Source organism: Ursus arctos, unplaced genomic scaffold (genome assembly GCF_023065955.2).
Source record: "Ursus arctos isolate Adak ecotype North America unplaced genomic scaffold, UrsArc2.0 scaffold_7, whole genome shotgun sequence".
NCBI classification, from domain to species: domain Eukaryota; kingdom Metazoa; phylum Chordata; class Mammalia; order Carnivora; family Ursidae; genus Ursus; species Ursus arctos.
The window spans coordinates 68,660,302-68,681,921 of NW_026623089.1; the positions used below are offsets into that span (position 1 = coordinate 68,660,302).

At 39.0% G+C, this 21,620-nt stretch overlaps 1 protein-coding gene across 1 annotated transcript in view; it reads right to left on the minus strand.

Moving 5' to 3' along the window:
• Positions 1-21,620, minus strand: part of LOC113259021 (pecanex-like protein 2) — a 261,570-nt gene that overhangs the window by 129,844 nt on the left and 110,106 nt on the right. The window contains exons 18-19 of the mRNA XM_057308828.1: positions 12,443-12,535; positions 11,487-11,637 (exon numbers count right to left, since the gene is read on the minus strand). Of these exons, the coding sequence (XP_057164811.1) occupies positions 11,487-11,637; positions 12,443-12,535 (244 nt within the window). The remainder of the gene's footprint in view (positions 1-11,486; positions 11,638-12,442; positions 12,536-21,620) is intronic.

Genomic DNA, 21,620 nt, shown 5'->3' on the forward strand with positions numbered 1-21,620 from the left:
AGTACAGAATATAGTCTTCTTCCCAAAACTACGGCATCTCACCCACAAAGAGGAGATCTTCCCAAAGACGCCAGCACAGCCTCTATGTTTTGAAATCAAATAATGCCTGTCATGTCACAAAGGATTTTTACATAGATTACCGTGTTTGATTTAATCACCATAGAAATTCTGCAAATGAGGTCATCCAAGTGGTACTATCACCTGTTGACAAAAATGTCAAAAACACAGAATATAGAAGGGGGAATGAACCACGAGAGACTATGGACTCTGGGAAACAAACTGGGGGTTTCAGAGGGGAGGCGGGTGGGGGGATTGGGATAGGCCGGTGATGAGTATTAAGGAGGGCACGTATTGCATGGAGCACTGGGTGTTATACACAAACAATGAATCATGGAACTTTACATCAAAAACTAAGGATGTATTGTATGGTGACTAACATAACATTAAAAAAAAAAAAAACAGAACATAAACTTCCGAATTATAAAGGGCCACCAACCAACTACCACAACTGAAGAAATGAGGCACAAAGCAAGGTGCAAAATGAGTGAATTTCAGAACTTTGGGGAAGAGCAGGAGGAGTATGCACTTACTGAATACATTCTGCCTGCCGAGGACGATGCCAATACTTTACACTTCTTATCTTGATTAATTTCATCCCCCGACAAATCTTTCTTGTAGGAACCCCCAATTATAAATGACAAAATTGAATCATGATGGTTAAGCATAATTAATATGTGACAAGCCAAAATTTGAGCCCATTCTCTGGGTTATGGCACTTTAATTTCCCCCTTAGCTTTCCAAAAGCTTCCTGCAGGGGAAAATCTGGTCACATACAAAGGCCCAGGGGGTTGGAAAGGCATCAGACTTCTCCACGGCAGCAATGGAAGGTGGAAGATGATGGGACATTACGTTAGCATTCTTACAGAAGTGTTTACATCCTCAGTTGCTGCACAATACCAACTATCCATTAAGTGCAAGGCAGAATGGAAATACTTGGAGATATGCAAAGTCTCAGAAATTCTCCTTCCCGGGCACCCTTTCCCTGGAGTGACTGGAGGAGGTGCTTCATTCACAAAGAGGGAGTAAACACAGAACGATCGGAGCAGGTTCCAGGAGGCAGTCCAGGGAGGATGGAACTAATAGATGATCTGACAGGTATGCCTATATGGAAACCTGAACTGAGAGACAGTTCCCATAGCTACGGGAAAGGCTAGCAAATCAAAAACAGAAATCTGAGCAAGGAAGGGAAGGTAATCGTGGTAGACTACTGGACTAGAAGTGAGCAACAATCAGACCTAATAGAGAAAAAAAAGTCCTGAGTATGTGTTCAAAAAAATATTAAAACTATATTGTGAGGAAGGAGAAAGGGAAAATGTTAATGTGTGAGGGAAGATAAGAGACAGGAATCCTCTCATTCATAACAGGAAGTTAGTAGACAGGCAAATCTGAAATATCAAGAAACGGCAGAGCAAGAGGATCACGTAGAAGAATTATGGTAAATACCAGGAGAAATATCTAAAGAGCAGAAAGTAATTGTTTATGGGCAGAGAGAATCAGACACGGGGAGAAGTTCACAAGAGTCTGCTGCTTGTCGTTACAACTTGTTCTATTTTATTCTTAATCTATGTATTACTTTGATATGAATGAAAAGTACATTCGAAAAAGCAACATCTCTCAGAACCACGTCTCTGACATGTAGAAACCAGTCTGTAGGGAAATCAACAGGCAAGATTTGCCAATACGCAAAGGAAATAGCATTTAAGAATGACAAAATCAGGACTCACTTGTGACTAAGTTTTGTGATAGTGATTTTTTTTAAATTACAATTTCGATGAGATTCAGTATTTTCTATAATTTCTGTAATCTTTTATCCATTTATCATACATCCAAAAATTATAGCTTAAGCTTTTTCAGCAACCATTTATTTTTTGCAGAGGAATGAGCCTGTTTGTATATATTTTCCTATCCACATCTACCCTTGAGTCCTTCAAACCAGCCTTTACCTTACAAAGCTTTTTCTGCCCACATCAGCGTGTAGGAAAATCTTCCCTGGGGAATTTACAAAGCACTGATCGTTCACCTGTTCATTCAACCAATATCATTGAACACCTACTATGCACCAGACATTAATTCAACATCTAGTCCTAAAATTCATACATTTTCCATTTTATAGGCATAACCAACCAGTTGGAAAAAATTAACCACTGAATATAAAATTAATTATAACCTTTTCTTTTAGGGTCTGGGCCTTCCACTTCTTTGTATTTCCTGCAAGGCTGAACATAGCGCTGGCGCCACATCACTGTGTGTGTAGCAATCATGGCTCCCCCATTCTGGCACAGCCAGAGGCTTGCTTAATAGGTCACAAACTCTTTGATGACAGAAACCACATCTTAGTCACCCTATCTCACTGGTTCACAGGCTTCTTATCATGGAGGAACCCAGTAATTCTTTTTTTTAATGCATAGGAAATTCATAAGCATTTTCTGAATGAATAAATAACAAGGGAATGTGAATAATGGAATTATTTTTTATCTCAATCTCTTAATTCCATTAAAACCCACTCTTATGGTAAGAGTAAGGTCATCAGATCAGAGCACTTCAATAATATTATGGAAATTTCTTCTGGGAGGTCATGTGAAAATATGACCCAACTTTATTAATTCATTTCAAAATGACATCATTCCTTCTGAAAATTCTTAGATAAAACAAATTTTCTTTTTTTGGAGGGGGCCTATTTTAGTTTTTATTTTAGTTCCAGTTAACATACAGTGTTATATTAGTTTCAGGTATACAATACCATGATTCAACACTTCCATACAGCCCCCTGTGCTCATCACAAAAGTGCCCTCCTTAATCCCCATCACCTATTTCACCCATCCCCCTGCCCATCTTCCCTGAGGTAACCATCAGTTTGTTCTCCATAACTAAGAGTCTGTTTCTTGATTTGTCTCTCTTTTTCCCCTTTGCTCATTTGTTTTGCTTCCTAAATTCCACATATGAGTGAAATCATGGTATTTGTATTCTCTCTGATTGACTTATTTCATTATACCCTCTAGATCCATCCACGTTATTGCAAATGGCAAGATTTTATTCTTTTTTATGGCTGAATAATATTCCATTATATGTATATACCACATCTTCTTTATCCATTCATCAATCAATGGACACAAAGGCTGCTTCCATAATTTGGCTACTGTAAATAATGCTGCTTTAAACATAGGGGTGCGTGTATCCTCTTGAATTAGTGTCATCGTATTCTTTGGGTAAATACCCAGTAGTGAGATTGCTGGATAGTAGGGTAGCTCTATTTTTAACTTTTTGAGGAATCTCCATACTGTTTTCCACAGTGGCTGCACCAGTTTGCATTCCCACCAACAGTGCACAAAGGTTCCTTTTTCTCCACATTCTCACCAACACCTGTTGTTCCTTGTGTTGTTGATTTTAACCATTCTGACTGGTGTCAGGTAATATCTCATTGTAGTTTTGATTTGCAGTTCCCTGATGATGAATGATGTTGAGCATCTTTTCATATGTCCGTTGGCCTCTGAAGAAATGCCTGTTCATGTTTTTTGCCTATTTTTTAATTGTGTTATTTGGGTGTTGAGTTTTATAAGTTCTTTATATATTCTGGATACTAACCCTTTATTAGGTATGTCATTTGCAAATATCTTTTCCCATTCCATAGATTGCCTTTCAGTTTTGTTGATTGTTTCCTTCACTGTGCAGAAGCTTTTTATCTTGACATAATCGCAATAATTTGTTTTTGCTTTTGTTTCTCTTACCTAGGGAACCTGCTTATCTAGAAAAAAGTTGCTATGACAGATGTCAAAGAGGTTATTGCCTGTGTTCTCTTCTAACATTTTTACGATTTCAGGTCTCATATGTAAGTCTTCAATCCATTTTGTATTTATTTTTGTGAATGGTATAAGAAAGTGGTCCAGTTTCTTTCTTTTGCACGTTGCTGTCTAGTTTTCCCAACACCATTCGTTGAAGAGATGGTCTTTTTTTCCCATTGGATATTCTTCCCTGTTCTGCTGAAGATTAATTGACCATGTGGTTGTGGGTTTATTTCTGGGTTTTCTATTCTGTTCTATTGATATTTTTGTCTGTTTTTGTGCCAGTACCATACTCTTTTGATCACTACAGCTTTGTAATGTATAACTTGAAGTCCAGAATTATGATGCCTCCAGCTTTGCTTTCCTTTTTCAAGGTAGCTTTGGCTATTCAAGGTCTTTTGTGGTTCCATACAAATTTTAGGATTAGAGGGGCCTAGGTGGCTCAGTCAGTTAAGTATCCAACTCTTGGTTTCAGCTCAGGTCATGAGCTTGTGGTTGTGGGATCAAGTCTCTCATCTGGCTCTGTGCTCAGCATGGAGTCTGCTTCAGATTCTCTCTCCCTCTTCCTTTCCCTCCCCCTCTGCTCCTCCCCCAGCTTGCTCATGCTATCTCCCTCTCTCTCATGTAAATAAATAAAATCTTCAAAAAAATTTTTAGGATTGTTTGATAAAGTTCTTAAAAAATGCTGGTGGTATTTTGATAGGGATTGCATTAAATGTGTAGATTGCTTTGGGTAGTATAGACATTTTAATAATATTTGTTCTTCCAATCCATGAGCATGGAATGTCTTTCCATTTCTTTCTGTCCTCTTGAACTCTTTCATCAGTGTCTTATAGTTTTCAGAGTATAGGTCTTTCACTTGTTTGGTTAGGTTTATTTCTAGGTATCTTTTTATTTTTGGTGCAATTGTAAATGGGATTGTTTTTTTTTTAGTTTCTCTTTCTGCTGCTTCATTACTAGTGTATAGAAATGCAACAAATTTATGTACACTGATTTTGTATAATTGCAACTTTACTGAATTAGTTTATTAGTTCTAGCAGTTTTTTGGTGGAGTCTTTCCAGTTTTATGTATATAGTATCATGACATCTGCAAATAGTGAAAGTTATACTTCTTCCTTATGGATTTAGATGCCTTTTATTTCTTTGTATCTGATTGTTGTGGCTAACACTTCCACTACTATGTTGAATAAAAGTGGTGAGAGTGGACATCCTTGTCTTGTTCTTGACCTTAGGGGAAAAACTGTCAGTTTCATCCACTAAGGATGATATTAGCGGTGGATTTTTCATAGATGGCCTGTATTATCTTGAGCTATGTTCCCTCAAACTTACTTTGTTTAGGGTTTTTGTGATGAATGGATGTTGTACTTTGCCAAATGCTTTTTCTGCATCTGTTGAAATGATCCTATGGTTCTTATCCTTTCTCTTATTTATGTGATGTATCACATTGATCAACTTGTGAATATTGAACCACCCTGGAATAAACCCCACTTAACCATGGCGAATGATTTTTTTTAATGTATTGTTGAATTTGGTTTGCTAGCATTTTGTTGAGGATTTCTGCATCTATGTTCATCAAGGATATTGGCCTGTATTTCTCTTCTTTTAGTGGTATCTTTATTTGGTTTGGTATCAAGGTAATGCTGGCCTCATAGAATGAATTTGGAAGTTTTCCTTTCTTTTCTACTTTTAGGAACAGTTTAAGAAGAGTGGTCACTAACTCTTCTTTCAATGTTTGGCAGAGTTTGCCTGTGAAGCCAGCTGGTCCTAGACTTTTGTCTGCTGGGAGATTTTTGATTACTGATTTGATTTCTTTGCTGGTTATCAGTCTGTTCAAATTCTATTTCTTCCTGTTTCAGTTTTGGTAGGTTATATGCTTCTAGGAATTTATTCATTTCTTCCAGGTTGTCCAATTTGTTGACATATAGTTTTTCATTATATTCTCTTCTAATCACTTGTGTTTCTGTGGTGTTGGTTGTTATTACTCCTCTCTCGTTTGTGATTTTGAGTCCTTTCTCTTTTTTTTCTCAATCAGTCTGGCTAGAGGTCTATAAATTTTATTGATTTTTTTTCAAAGAACCAGCTCCTAGTTTCACTGACCTGTTTTATTGGGGCTTTTTTCGTTTCTATAACATTTATTTCTGCTCTAATCTTTATTATTGCCTTCTTTCTGTTGGTTTTAGGTTTTGTTTGTTGTCCTTTTTCTAGCCCCTTAAGGTGTAAGGTTACATTGTTTATTTGAGGTTTTTGTTTTTGTTTTTTGTTTTGTTTTGTTTTGCTTCTTGAGGTAGGCCGGTATTACTATAAACTTCCCTCTTAAAACTGCTTCTGCTGCATCCCAGAGGTTTTGGACCATTGTGTTTTCATTTTCATTTGTTTCATATGTACTTTTTAATTTCTTCTTTCCTTTGGTTGTTTAGTAGCATGTTATTTAACCTCCATGTGTTTGCGGTCTTTCCAGATTTCTTCCTGTGGTTGTCTTCTAGTTTCACACCATCTAGTTAATAATATTTGTTCTTCCAATCCATGAGCATGGAATGTCTTTCCATTTCTTTCTGTCCTCTTGACCTCTTTCATCAATATCTTATAGTTTTCAGAGTATAGGTCTTTCACTTGTGATGGTGAGTAAAGACGCATGGTATGACTTTAATCTTCTTGAATTTGTTGAGGGTGGTTTTGTGGGTTAATGTATGATCTATTCTGGAGAATGTTCCATGTGCACGTGAAAAGAATGTGTATTCTGCTGTTTTAGGTTGGAATGTTCTGAATATATCCATCTGGTCCAGAGTGCCATTCAGAGCCATCGTTTCCTTGTTGATGTTCTGTTTAGATGATCTGTCCATTGATATAAGTAGGGTGTTAATGTCCCCTACTATTATTGTATTATTACTGATTAATTCCTTTATGTTTGTTAACAGTTTTATGTATTTAGGTGCTCCTAGGTTGGGTGCATAAATATTTACAATTGTTAGATCTTCCTGTTGGATTGTCCCCCTTTTTATTATATAGTGCTCCTCTTTGTCTTGTTACAGTCTTTGTCTTAAAGTCTATTTTGCCCAATACAATAATTGCTACCCCAGCTTTCTTTCATTATCCATTTACATGATAGATGATTCTCCATCCCCTCACATTCAATCTGCAGGTGTCTTAAGGTCTAAAATGAGCCTCTCATAAGCAGCTTATAGATGGGTCTTGGTTTTGTTTTTGTTTTTTTTTTTATCCATTCTGTTGCCTTATGTCTTTTGATTGGAGCATTTAGTCCATTTACATTCAAAGTAATTATTGATAGGTGTGCATTTATTACCATTAGATAAAACAAACTTTCAAACAGATACAACTTCTTACTGTTTTACAACAGAGGCTCATCAGGTCATTTGTCTGGAATTACATCATAATTCAGGATCATAGATTAGTTTTCTTTTCTAAAACTCCAGTGCTCCTTAAACATTTGGTCTTGAAAGTTCCATACTTGACTAATACGGTGCCATCTGTAGTGCTGTCTACTCTGATATCTTGTTATTTTCAGCGTGATTCACTAAGATTAAACAACTTCACATTCCATTAATATGTCAGTTATAGCCACATCACCATATGTCTGCTGAACTGTACGATGAGTGACAGAATTTTATTCTTTTAGCTCAAATATTGGTGAAACATCTTGCTGGGGCTAGGATGGGATAAAGTTTACCTAAATTCATCTCCAAAGCAAAGAACTGAATTGACTAAAAAAATACATGATTCAATTTCCAGTCTTCGACTTGAGTTGTAGTCTGAATTTTATATCAAAATTTATTTTGTCTCTCCACATAATTTTGTATGTCAAGTAAAATTACATATCAGAGGTATGCAGAAAGGAAAGTAAACGGAAAGAAGCTTATACACCTAGTTCAAATTTGTTCTAGCAAATAGAAGGCAGATGATATTTAAATGAGGTGCAGTTCAATAAACACACTTCTGTGCCCAGCACCAAGTAAGCAGGGGAGAGCCAGTGCAAGCAAACAGACACGCTGCTCACACTCACTTGAGAGAATATGATGGAAAGGGAGATTCAGGGGAGCGGCCGAAAAATTAGTCTGATCCAGGTGGTCAGGGAAGGACTTCCGGAGGCACTGATTTTTAAACAGAGACCTGAAGGATGAATCATCTGGCTTGAGTCTAGTGATGCTGGAGAAAAAGCATTGCAGGCAAAGGGAAGAGCAACGAGAGGACAGTCAGAGAATGGAGTGTATTGGAGAAACCACAAGAATGCCCAGCATTCATTGTGGTGAATCTGTTTCACCCCGGGGATTAAAGCTTCGTAGAGTTGGCCTTAGACGACGGCATGCTGGACTCTACAGGGTCCACCGCACTGATGGGGCCCTTCTGGGCAACAATGGCTATGGTACCATGCTGCCTAAGAGCCGAGTACAAACCACGCATGATCAGCCCGCTAGACCAAGAGCAGAGCACATAGAGAAAGAGCACTGGACTGGAGGAAGGCACCCTGGATTCTGGTCACTCACTGGCCACACACTTGCTGGGACTGAAGTTAGGTGCCTTGACTTCTGTAGGCTTCCGTTTCCTCCTATGTAAGGGGTGGGATGGCATTCCATAAACTCTAAGACAGGGACGGCACATACGCCTCATCTCACATGCCGATTCAATGTCTGCCCCGGGCCCAGTTTGGGATTGTTCTCAGTTAGCGATGTCTGCCATGGGATTAGGGCTTTCTGCTGCTATGCCACAGACCTGCTCGCCCTGCTCTGCTCTCTCTTCTTTTCCAGTTATAGTATTCTGTGATCCTATGAAAAAGGAGATTTGAGCACTGTTCTCATGTTAAAAGGAATACGATCGGTCTGAATTGCCTGTGCATGTTTTCTTGGGAGTGGACAAAATAAAGAGTGAACTATCTAGAAGGCAGAAGGCCAGGAAGAGGAGGAAGGAAACTCAGGACCTGGATGATACCAAAATGAGTAATGGCTTTTCAATGAGTTCATACCAACATATTTTAAATATTTGGATTTTCCTTCAAATGCACACAATTTTGAAATCCAATCTGTTCTTCATTACATGCCTAATTTGTCAAATCTATTACTCTTGGCTAGATTTCAAGTGGCTTATAACAGCTAAGGCAGGCCAGGGAGGAACGTTCACAGAGCCCATGCTTGAGCCCATGCTAACAGGCGTGAGCTCCCGGCCCAGTGTGTAGGACGGAGACCCAGTACCGCCTGGTCACTCGCCCCTCAAAGAGGGGCCGACAACATACGAACACACTCACATTACTTGGACTTGAACTGTGTACTGAAAAGGTCATGCGGTTTCAAAATATCTAAATGATTCTATTTTAAACTGGGCTCCGTTAGATTCAGGGAAGAAGACAACCACACTAACAAAATCAAACAAACAAAAAAACCAAAACCAAACCAAACCAAACAAACAGGGTTTGAACTAAACTACGGAGTGTTGAATTCAATATTGTCACTGCTGAGTTCTACACTCTGAATTGCCACACTGAGCTTAGCCTGAGCCTCCTCTGTCTTATTTTCCTTTCTCTCCATCTGATAAGCTCTCTGTGCTCATCCTGGGACATCGAAATACGAAGTAGAGGTGGAGGAGAAGCTGATATGGATATAGCTATGCAGCCCCCTTAGGCAAAGCCTCACACTGCACATCTCCACCCAGAATCAATGACGCCAAAGTAATCAACCCCCAACTCCACTAATTTCACCAAAGAATAGTTCCTAAAGCTTTACAGCATGAAAGGGGAATGTGACCTTAACACTTCCAGAAGCTCCGTAGAAACCGGTTTCCTCTGGTTGCTCTACCCGACCACCAGCAGGCACCCGTCTGGGCTGCACCGCTCTCTACAACTGAGCTGCAACAGGAAGTAGCCATTACACATGGCACCTGCAATGAGCCCACCCTCCTTCAGGTTTTATAATACTGATAATCATGTGCATTGAGGTAGTACCTGAAATTGAATAGAGCATGTAAAAAATATATATTATATATGTTAATTAAATTAATTAAAATATATACATATATACATGTATATATACAAATATATACATATGTACATATATGCAATATATACATATATCAAAATATATTATATATTATATACTAATTAACCTAATTAAAATATATACATATATACATAAAATATATACATATATATATAATTAAAATATATACATATATACATATTAAAATATATAATATATTATATATTAACTTAACTAAAACATATACATTAACACATATATATGAAATATATACATATATACATACATATATAATATATACATATATATTAATTAAAATATATACATATTTATTATATATTATACATTAAATTAAAATATATACATATATACATAATATAAAATATATACATATACCTGAAATTGAATAGAGCATATAAAAATATATATTATATATTAAATTAAAATATATACATATATATAAAATACATGTTAAGCACAACTATATTGAGCTTGACCCTTAAGCTAGATGCTGTTGTTGCAGGTGAGAAAAGCAAGTCTCTGAGGGCAGAGCAGTCGGGGCTACCCTTCTCCACCTTCTAAACCCTCTCTGGGCAGCAGACCCAGGATGCCGTATTTCTCCACTAAACAATCTGCATGTTTCCTGAGTCAGCTGTCTTAAATTAAGGCAGCTCCTCATACCCACCCAGAGATGTTCCTTGACGAAATGCTCTTGACAGCAGTTTAAGTGATTCTTTCGCTTCTTCATTTTTAAATTATTTTGCCCCCTTTTCCCTTTGTCACACTAATCTACTGAAGTTTCTGCTGACCAGCCTGGTGAGTCCAGTACATTCGTGCAAGTCAGCAAATCTGGGCGCCACTCACATACCCTTGTGTCTGGACAGGAGGACAACTGTCTCCCTCTACAACAGAGAGGGTACACTGGGCTATAAAGTTATAACCGACACTAGTTGGTTATAAACTATAGCTATAAACTGTGACCGATGACTTCAATGTGTCTGAAAATGGGGATAAATCAATCCTTCCACCATCTGTTGGATCACAGAGCAAGGGAAGAGCTACCAGAGAAATTCCCGAGATTTCTTATCTAGAAGCTCTGACACTGTCTGGATTACCTGGCTATTACACGATTGTGACCAGAAATAGCCCCGAGAACTCCTAAGGCCATCAAGTATGGGTCTAGGTCTAAGGGAGCAAAGCCAGCGAAGCAAAGTTCAAGGGTTCAGAGGTCTTAAAGGTTCAGCAGTTTCTGCTACATCCCTGCCCAGCACCCCCTCCTGCAAAAAGCTTTGTGGAGGATGGGGGCGTGGTGAAGTGTTCTTCCCAATCCCCTGTCAACTTAAACTGGAGCAGCATAATCTTCCGGTCTGAATGATATAAATGAATCTTCCCCAAAACTACATAGCCAATTATTATTTTTATAAAACACAGTTCTAATTCACGCCACTTCAACTTTCTTGTTCCGGAACAATCATGCATACTCCAAGGTACACACTCTCCTTTTTTTAAATTGTGGTAAAATAGATACAATGTAACATCTACCAGTGTAACCATTCTTAAGCGCGTAGTGCAACGGCATTCAGACATTCACTCGGTTGTCACACTCTCTGGTTTAAAGGATGCCTCCCCCTGCACCGTTTGTTTTAACGAGGGATATATTACTGACCTCTCACTTCCCGTTGCTGATACTCTCTGTTTTTAAGAACCGGGTGTGAAATCCACATCCACGGATGGTGCTTGCGGAGCTGAGGGAGCATATGATGGGTCACAGATCCCACCGAGCCAGCCAGGGCAAACAGCACAACACTGAGAAATGGCTGTGACACAAGAGGGAAATCTCGTTGTTCAGCCTCGCAGGAGAGGGGAGGGACGCCCATGGATAGTCCACAACACCACTGCCCTTCCCCTCTCCCCTCCAGCAGAACAGACACGCAACCCCAGTTCTTCTCTCAGGCTTCCGAAAATTTCTGCCACACAAAACCCACCGGTGTGGCGAGCCGCTAAGTGGGGGGTTGGAGAGCTGGCTCCGGCGAAGTTCAAAGGCCAAGGGAAGTCTGACCTTTGGTTTTGTTACTGTTGCTTTTGAAAGGAGAGGTCGAGAATAACAAATGTAACTCATAGACTTTCCTCCTTGGAAGGAGTTCCTAAGCGTATAATACTTTTATATGGAGACAGTCACTGTGGGAACCTCAGGCCAGAAATCCCACCTAGAGCTCTCTGCGCTCTCGGCGTTTGTTTTTCTAACTGAAAATGATGTTCCAAAGCTCCTCCTGGCTCTCGGACCTCTGTCTGACTCCTCATATGCTAAGGCCTCCGGTCTCTACTCCCCGTGGTGTGCCCTCAGCCTGTCTTACTACCCCTGGGCTCCAGCACACGCGTGTGGCTCGAACAAACAACACAGCTCCGCAGGCGCGGGAAGACAAAGGATAAAGCACTTGAACCCAACCTGCAAATCTCATCTTGGACCTGACTCTTCACAGCACAGAGATATGTCCCTTAAACCTCTCAGCTGGCGTCTTGGTTTCCTCCTCTGGCTTCACCACCCTGCCAATACCCTGGAACCCCACAACGGGCTCCGTTATAAAGGAGGTGGGGAGAGTATAAAGTCGAATGGATACGTACTCGCAAGGACAGGAACACAGTGCTGGCACTGACTGCAAATGACAGAACAGCGGCCACCGAGCAGATAATGAGATCCGATTTTAAGGTATCCTTCTGCAAAGAGAGAACCAACTGTAAAGTCTGCTCTTTGTTTCTCTCAGCAACTCTGCAGTCACCGGGTAAGTCAGGTGACAGGATACTGACTCTGGATAACCGACTCAGCGTATCACTTACCTGCTATGTTCCCAGTGGCACATACTGGGTGGTCCATCCATGAGAACAAGGCAAAGGGTGGGGAAAGGGGAATGCACAGTGCAACGCTAGCCTGCACCTGCTAACCACAGCAGGAAAAAGTTTTCTACACGTGTAGGAGGCATAAAGTTCTCTACAAACACAGATCAGATGCAAGGTCCCATGGTCTGATAAAGGAGGATAACGTGCTAATCATCTCGACTTGGCTTTAGCTTAGCTGTTTGGCAAACAGAAGCCTCTTACACAGTCACTTATTTCTTTGGACCAGAACAGATTTCACATTGTAATTCACCAGTCAGTCAGACTGGGTAAAGGCCACTTCCAAATAATTTAAATATGTATGTATCAATGACATATATGCAGAAAATGAAATAATAAATTTTCTATCACATAAAATTGTGGCATGAGCAGGGCCTGGGGGAAAACAAGGCAATGTTAGACCACAGAATGTTATTAATGCTGAACTAATATTATAGGGAGAATGGCCTGTTAGTACAAACAAGCACGATACTGCTGGGTGACAGATCTAAAAGAGACACGAAGGACCATCCATTTTTTTCTTTCTACAGAGGCCAACTTGCTGCAGTACACAATTACGGAACATTTTAAGGTACCACACACCTGAAAACTCTGCAGCCATCGTTATAAATATATCAATATCTCATACTGGGAAGGAATTATGCCTCTTAAATCATTGTTTCGAATGCTCTCTGCCAGAAAATTGTATCTGTGTTCATCTGTTTCCTTACACTCCCCTCCCCCTTTTTTCTTTTCTTGTTTTTAAAATTAAAATGTGGCATTCTTGAAAGTCTTGCTGCTGGCTTTCTCACTGAATTAACACCCAAGTGATAGGAAGAAATCAGAAAGACAGCTTAAATGCGGTAATAACGACCTCGAACCATATGATGAAAAAGTCAACATGCCTGGTTAAAGTAATGAATAATACAGTGAAGAGGGGCGCCTGGGTGGCTCAGCTGGTTGAGCGTCCGACTCTTGGTTTCAGTTCAGGTCATGATCTCAGGGTCACGGGATCAAGTCCCACATCGGGCTCCATACTCAGCAGGGACGCTGCTTGAGATCCTCTCTCTCCCTCTCCCTCCCTCTTCTCTTTCCCCTCTGCCCCTCCCTGCTTCATGTGTGCGTGTGCACACATGTTCTCTCTCTCAAATAAATAAATAAAATCTTTAAAAAATAATAATACAGTGAAGAGATATATTCTCGATGTCAATTTACCAACTATCTGCTAAAGTTGTCTTACAATTCACATACAGGTATTGAATATGGGAGAAATCATATAGTGATAAACTAACTTCTAGATTTATTCTTAGTAATGGTATAAATATATGGCTAAAAAGTGGTAAGAATTTCCCTGATTTTTGAGCAGGACAAATCATTGTTTTTTTTTTTTTTTTTTTCATTCTGAATCTATAAAATTTTTGTGATCACAGATTTTCACCAGAAATTTACTATTAAGAAATGGCTAAAATTCAGGTATCTCCTTTCATTCTAAAGATTTACAAAAGGCCAGACCTTCCCGAAGGTCTTTTCACTGACATGGTTTTATGTCATTTAAAAATTACTGAATGCTAATCCAAAAGGAAGATAAACATTTTCCCAAATATTCTAATTTAAAATTAACTGTTGTCTATAATTGGCCAACCATCCCTTTCTAAAGGCAAAATAGTGGGCCATCAGGGCAGCTGCCAGGGAGAGGAGGGTTACTTTTCTGGGTTTCTCAAAGCAAAAGGGAGAAAGAGCTCTGAGTATTGTTACTTTTTTCACAGTTGAGTGACATACAGGAAGTCCACTGATTTTTGTCAGTGTCATGAGTATCCCTTGGAAATACAAACAACTGCACGGCCTTTATTTCTTAAAATGTTCCTCCTGCCCATTTCTTTTCTGTACTGTAATTTTTATTATTTTTTTGAAAGACATTATTTATTTATTTGACAGAGAGAGAGACAGTGAGAGAGGGAACATAAGGAGTGGAAGAAGGAGAAACAGGCTCCCCGTGGAGCAGGGAGCCTGACGTGGGACTCGATCTCAGAACCCTGGGATCATGACCTGAGCTGAAGGCAGATGCTTCACCGACTGAGCCACCCAGGCGCCCCTGGGTTTTAAACAGCTTTATCGAGGTATGCCTGACATACAAAATCCTGCATACATATAAAGTGTACCATTTGATGAGTTTTGACATGAATATCCCCATGAAATCCAAAATCATAATTAGGGTAAGTAGCATAGCCATCATGCCCCAGAGTTTCCTCTCCTGACCTTTGCTAACCTATGTCCCCATCTCTCCTCTGTCCACAGACAACCACTGATCTGCACCATAATGATGGTTTATTTCGTTCCCTAGATGTTTATGTGATATAAATGGAGTTGTAGAATATGTATTCTTCCTTGATCTGGCTTCTTTCACTCAGTGGAATCTGACAGTAATCCACGTTGTCTGTATGAATCTGTATGTCCATCGCTGTTTCTGGCTGTGTAATATTCCTTTGTGTGCTCATAGCACAGTGTATTAATCCAGCCACCTGTGGGTAGACATCTGAGTTATTTCCAGTCTCTGACCATGTCTCTGGACATGTGCTTTCATCTCTCTTTGTAAATGTTTTAGTAGAATGGTTGGAACACATGGTGGGGTTAGACTTAACTTTCTAAGAAACTGCCACACAGTTTTTCAAAGTCATTGTAACCTTTTTGCATTCTCACTGGCAGTGTGAGAGTTCCAATTAGTTCATATTCTTGCCTACACTTGGTGTAGTCAGTATTCTTTATTTTAGCCATTCTGGCATTGTGTAGTGTAGTAGTCCTCAGCCAGGGACAATTTACCTCCCCAGGGACATTTGGCAATGTCTTGAGACATTTTTGACTATTACATTTCAGGATAAGAGAGAGTAGCATTGGCATCTGGTGGGTAGAGGCCAGGGATGCAGCTTAATATCCCACAATGCACAGGACAGTCCCTGACCACAGACTTATGAGGCCCAGGATGTCAATAGTGTGAGGTTGAGAAACCTTGGTGTAGTGGTATCTAATTATGGCTTTAATTTGCATTTTCCAATGGCTAATGATGTTGACCATCATTTCACATACCTAGTTTTTATTTTACCATTTACAATATAGCATAAAAAATATGAAATACACAGGATAAATTTGACAAAAATGTACGAGACCTGTACACTGAAAACTATAAAACCCTGCTAAGAGAAACTAAAGGGAGAGACATACCATGTTCATCGATTTGAAGATTCAGTATTGTTAAGATTACCAAACTGATATATAGCTCCAGTGGAATCCTAATCAAATCCTAATAGGACTTTTTTTGGTACAAATTGGTAAGCTAGTTCAAAAATTACTTGGAAATGCAATGGACCTAGAAAAGGTAAAACAACTTTGAAAAGGAAGAACTAAGTTGGAAGATATATAATATCTGACTTCAAGGCTTATTACAACTCTGCAGGAATCAGGTGTTGATGGTATTGGAGCAAAATATGTATCTAGATCAAGAGAACAGAAGAGCCCAGATCAAAATATATACAGTCAACGGACTTTAAACAAAAGTGCCAAGATGAAATGGCAGCTTTCGCCTAAATGAGGAAAAAGATCATGCTTTCAACAAATGGAACTGGAACAACTAACTGGATAGCCATCTACAAAAAACTAAAACAACACCAGAAAGCCTTGACATGTACTTCCTGTCACACAGAAAACTTAACTCAATGTGCATTATAAACCTCACTTAAACTATTAAATTTCCCAAAGAAAGCATAAGAGGAAATCTTAGTGACCTTGGGTTTGGCAAAGCTTTCGTAAATAGAACACTAAAAGGTAGAGGTTTAAAAGAAAAGAAGTCATTAAATTGGAATTCGTGAAAATTTAAAACATTTGCTCTTCAAAATACATTGTTATAAAATGAAAAGGCAAGCCAGGGACTGCGAAAAGTAATTGCAAAACATATATACAACAAAGAACTCTTATCTGTAATGCATAAAGAACTTTACAAACCAATAATAAGAAGTCAAACAACCCCTCCCCCATTCCCAGCTGCAACCGGGCAAAGTTTTCAACAGACTCTTCCCCAAACGCGATGGCAAATGGTAATTATTGAGATTTTCAAGCTAGTGCTATTTTTTTTATTTTTTATTTATTCTTTTTTTTTAAAGATTTTTATTTATTTATTCGACAGAGATAGAGACAGCCAGCGAGAGAAGGAACACAAGCAGGGGGAGTGGGAGAGGAAGAAGCAGGCTCCCAGCAGAGGAGCCTGATGTGGGGCTCGATCCCAGAACGCCGGGATCACACCCTGAGCCGAAGGCAGACACTTAACCGCTGTGCCACCCAGGCGCCCCTAGCGCTAATTTTTTAAAAGATTTATTTGTTTATTCGGGGGAGGCGTGACAGAGAGAAAGAAAGAGAGAGAGAGAAAATGAGCAGGGGGGAGGAACAGAGGGAGAGGGAGAAGCAGACTCCCCGCTGAGCAGGGAGCCCAAAGTGGGGCTCCATCCCAGGACCCTGAGATCATGACCTGAGCCGAAGGCAGACGCTTAACCGACTGAACCACCCAGGTGCCCCTCAAGCTAGTGCTAATAGATGAAACCAGAGACCACTCTGTTAATACTGGTAAAAATAACACGAACAAAATAAAAAGAAAATAGCTCCCTCTTTCCCTACAGCCACCAAAAAGCAGATATTATTCTACTTCAAAAATTTTATTCCCCAAAATATTTTTTTCTTAGAAACATGTTGTAGACATGTGCCTTCACAAAAAGTAGGATATGCAGCAGATTCTGATAAACACATTCATTCAGTGAAACAACACTGTACTTACTAATGCACAATTACTATTCTTACAAACATTTTCACGTGCGTGTCTTAAATGCAGTACAGTGTAGCAAACGTGAAAACATTATTTTTTAAAAGCAATCTTGAAAACACCTGTACCTCAGAGGCTGTTGTGTCCTATGAAAGTAGTCTTTAATACTATAAAAAGTTTGTAATTTTGGTTTTCTTATTAAATGACTTTGCTGATTTTAATACATATTATACTCCTCTGTTTCTAAAAGACAGAAGCATGTGTAAGGTTTCCGTTTTAGTCTTGCCGTACAAAAGGAGAATTACTGGTGCTGCCTTCTTCACATGCTTGAAGGCTCATAACTCCAAGTCTGTTGAATTACTTATTTAAACAAGAGGTTTAGAATCTTTGCTTCTTTTTAATAAATATCCTAAGTCTTAAAAGTGAACCATACAATGTGAGGCATTACAAAAATCAGAGTACAAAATATCAGAGCAAAATGCAAATTTAGGTCTCTGCAATTTTTTAGCAGTAATTAATATTTCCATTATAGGATAACATAATACTGCAGTGCTCTACAACACAGAGAAGAAAGGGAATAGATCATTCATGATCATTATATCCTGACACTAACAATATTAGCATTTTTATGCTTTCTGGGCCAGTGTTTTTGCCTGTGAATGCTGAGGCATGGTTGTAGCTGTCATCGTGATGTATGTGGGTTTATCTATGCATATTTTATAAAGGTCTAATTATAGTGTGCATGTAATTTTATACCTTTTTCACCTGTACTTTCTTTTGTAAGCCCTACATATATGTATATTATTGTGCTTAAAATACGTACAATTTAAAAAATAATAGTCACTTAATGACGAACTAATTTTCCGTCTTGGGGTGCCATAAACATACACACACATGCACATACAAACAGGGCCGTAGTGGAGACTCGAAACATTAATTTCATGAATGAGAGTGAACGTGCCATATTTAGTGCAAGCATTCCCTGACTGCTAGGAATTCAGTTGTTTTCTGTTTTTTACCGTGATGAATTATGCTGCAGTCATGATCTTTACACACCTAAATCTTTTTTTCATATTTTAAATTCATTCTCTAGAAAAACTGACAAATCGATTTATTATATTATATTATAGGTTATGAATTTTATAATTCTTGATAAATTATGCTTTCCCAGATGATAGTAATAATTTACCCAAATATAAACAATATTTAAGAGATCTCATCTTGTCCCATTTGGCAATATCATTAATTTATCCTGTGCTGATCGAGTGGACAAGAAAGAATGCCACCTGGGGCACCTGGTGGCTTAGTCAGCTAAGCATCTGACTCTTGATTTCAGCTCAGATCATATCAGGGTCGTGAGATGGAGCCCTGTGTCAGGCTCCACGCTGGGCATGCGGCCTGCTTCAGATTCTCTCCCTTCCCCTATGGTTCTTCCCACACCCCCACTCATGCACATGCACTCTCTGTCTTAAAAAAAAAATGCCTTCTAACTTTAATTTGCATTTCTTTCTGTAGAAGTAGGCTAAATATAATTCTCACAATTACTTGTAAATATTTTATCCCTAAATGATATCATTTGCTTAGAGTTTTAAAAATTAAACCGTGAGTTGTTGGTATAAGAAAGATAGTTAACTTTTGTCAAATTTGCAATGAATATTTTACCAAATTATTTAATTTGATTGCCCTTAAACATATAGAAGTCTGAAAGTTTTATGTACTCACATCTAACTGTGTGTGTATGTGTGTTTTATTTCTTTTCATTTTATAGATTCCAAGCCTAGGAAACTGTCCCCTTTCTAGAATTTGAATAAGTGTTTGATTTTATTTCATACTGTTTGAAAATTTCTTTTGCATTTTTAAAACTGCGAGCCAGGCTTATAGGAAAGTGCTTAAAATACGTACAATTTAAAAAATAATTACAAAGTGAACATCTCAGTGACTACCAACTGATTCGAGAAATCTAACATTTCTGGGGCACCTGGGTGATTCAGTCAGTTGAGTGACTGACTGCCTTCGCTCAGATCATGATCCTGGAATCCCAGGATCAAGTCCTGCCTCGGGCTCTCTGTTCAGGGAGGGACTCTGCTTCTTCCTCTGACCGTCCCCCGTCTCATGCTCTGTCTCTCTCTCTCTCACTCTCTCAAATAAATAAAGTCTTTGAAAAAAAAATCTAGGATTTCTAGTACCCAAAAATTCCTTATGTGGCTCCCTGATCACAAACCCTTCTTTCCCCTCTTAGAGAGTCCTTATCAACTATCCTGACTGGTGAAAGTAAGTTTCTTGGTCTTTAAATAAGAATGATTTGCTCCTTATGTATGCAATTGTAAGCAGTTTGGTTTGCCTATTTTTACCCAACAGATGGAACCAGATTAGACATATTTGTGTCTTGCTTCCTTGGCTCAACACTACGTGGCTAAGACGCATCCATACCATTGCATATGGCTCTGGTAAGGTCTCTTCCTTTGCTGCATACTACGCATTCCACTGTCGGCGCAATTTCCAATGGCTTCAGCTACGAGGAACAATCTCATATGTGTAATCTGGTACAGATGTGCAAAATTTGAGGGGTGCCTGGGTGGCTCAGTCGCTTAACTGTCTTCCTTTGGCTCAGGTAGTGATCCCAGGGTCCTGGGATTGAGCCCTTGCATCAGGCCCCCTGCTCAGCGGGGAGTCTGCTTCTCCCTCCCCCTCCGCCCCTCCCCCTACTCATGCTTGCGTGCTCTCGCTCTCTCTCTCTCAAATAAATAAATACAATCTTAAAACAAAACAAAAGATTTGCTCCACAGTAAATATCTAGGAGTAGAATTGCCGAATTGCTGGCTGTAGTGTGTGTCTTCAACTTTATGATACCAAATCGTTTCCAAAAGAGAGATTCTAATTTACAGTACCACCAACAGCACATAAGAGTTCCCTTGCTCTACACTAACTATTGGGAGAACTTTTCATTTTTTGTCAGTCTAATAAGTATGAAATGGTAACTCGGTGTGGTTTTAGTGTGGAGTTTCCTGATTATTAATTAGTTTGCATGCATATTCATGGTTTTGGCTATTTTTATTTCCTCCCTTGTGAAGTGCATGTACAAGACTTTTGGCCATGTTTAATTGAGGTATCTGGCTTTCTTATCGATTTATAATAATTTTATATTCATCTCAACACTAGTGCTTTATCTACTCTGCATATTTTAAAAATTGTTTCCCAATCTGTGGTTTATTTTTTTAAGTATCTTTTCTGGGTATTATTTGATAAATCAAAGGTCATAATTGTAATGAACTTCCATTTCTTTTTCTTGTTTAAAAAATTCCTTCCTACCCTAGAATTATCATAAAGATAACTTCCTTTATTATGATTCTAAGCACTTTCAGATTTTGTCATCTCGTATTTAGGTTTATAACGCATCTGGAGTTGACTTTTAAGCAGAGTGTCGCACGGGAGTCCTATTACATTTCGTTACTGATGAAGAATTGTTTTTTATCATTCCGTTTCCCCCTCTGTCTGGAGTAGGAAGCTACATGCTTCTCTTCCTTTGGCTGTTACACGGAACATTCCAACAGGCGTACTTCCCTTATCACAGTCTTGAGTTAAGCAGTACCTTTATTTGTCTCCTGGACATTACGAAGAATTTTTAAGTCTTGGAGTCCATTTCTCCTTCCCTCCAAAGTTGTAGGTTATCCTCTTATTATGGTTTTAGACAGTGGGTGTTTGTTTAAATTTCTCTTTGCACTTTTGTGCAAATTAGACTTTCCATCTGAGACCATCTGAAGAATATCCCTCAGAACTACATTTAGCAACAGTCCCTCAGCTTCTGTTTGTCTAAAATATTTTTATTTTGCCCTCCTTTGAAGATATTTTCCCTGGGCATAGAATTCTACTTGGGCAGTTACTTTTTTTACGGAACATCAAATGTATCAAACTTCTTCTGCCTTCTACGATTCCTTTTGATAAGGTAGCTTTCCCTTTTGTGATTCATTTGAACGTAATCCGTTCCTTTTGTTTGACCCCTTTAAGATGGTCTGCGTGTCTGGTGTCTGCAGTTCCACTGTGTTTTGCCCACTGGATTCTTTCCTTCTTGTTGGACCCTGCTGGTGATTCCCTGGGATGCTTCAATCTCCAGATCAGTGTCTTTCATCA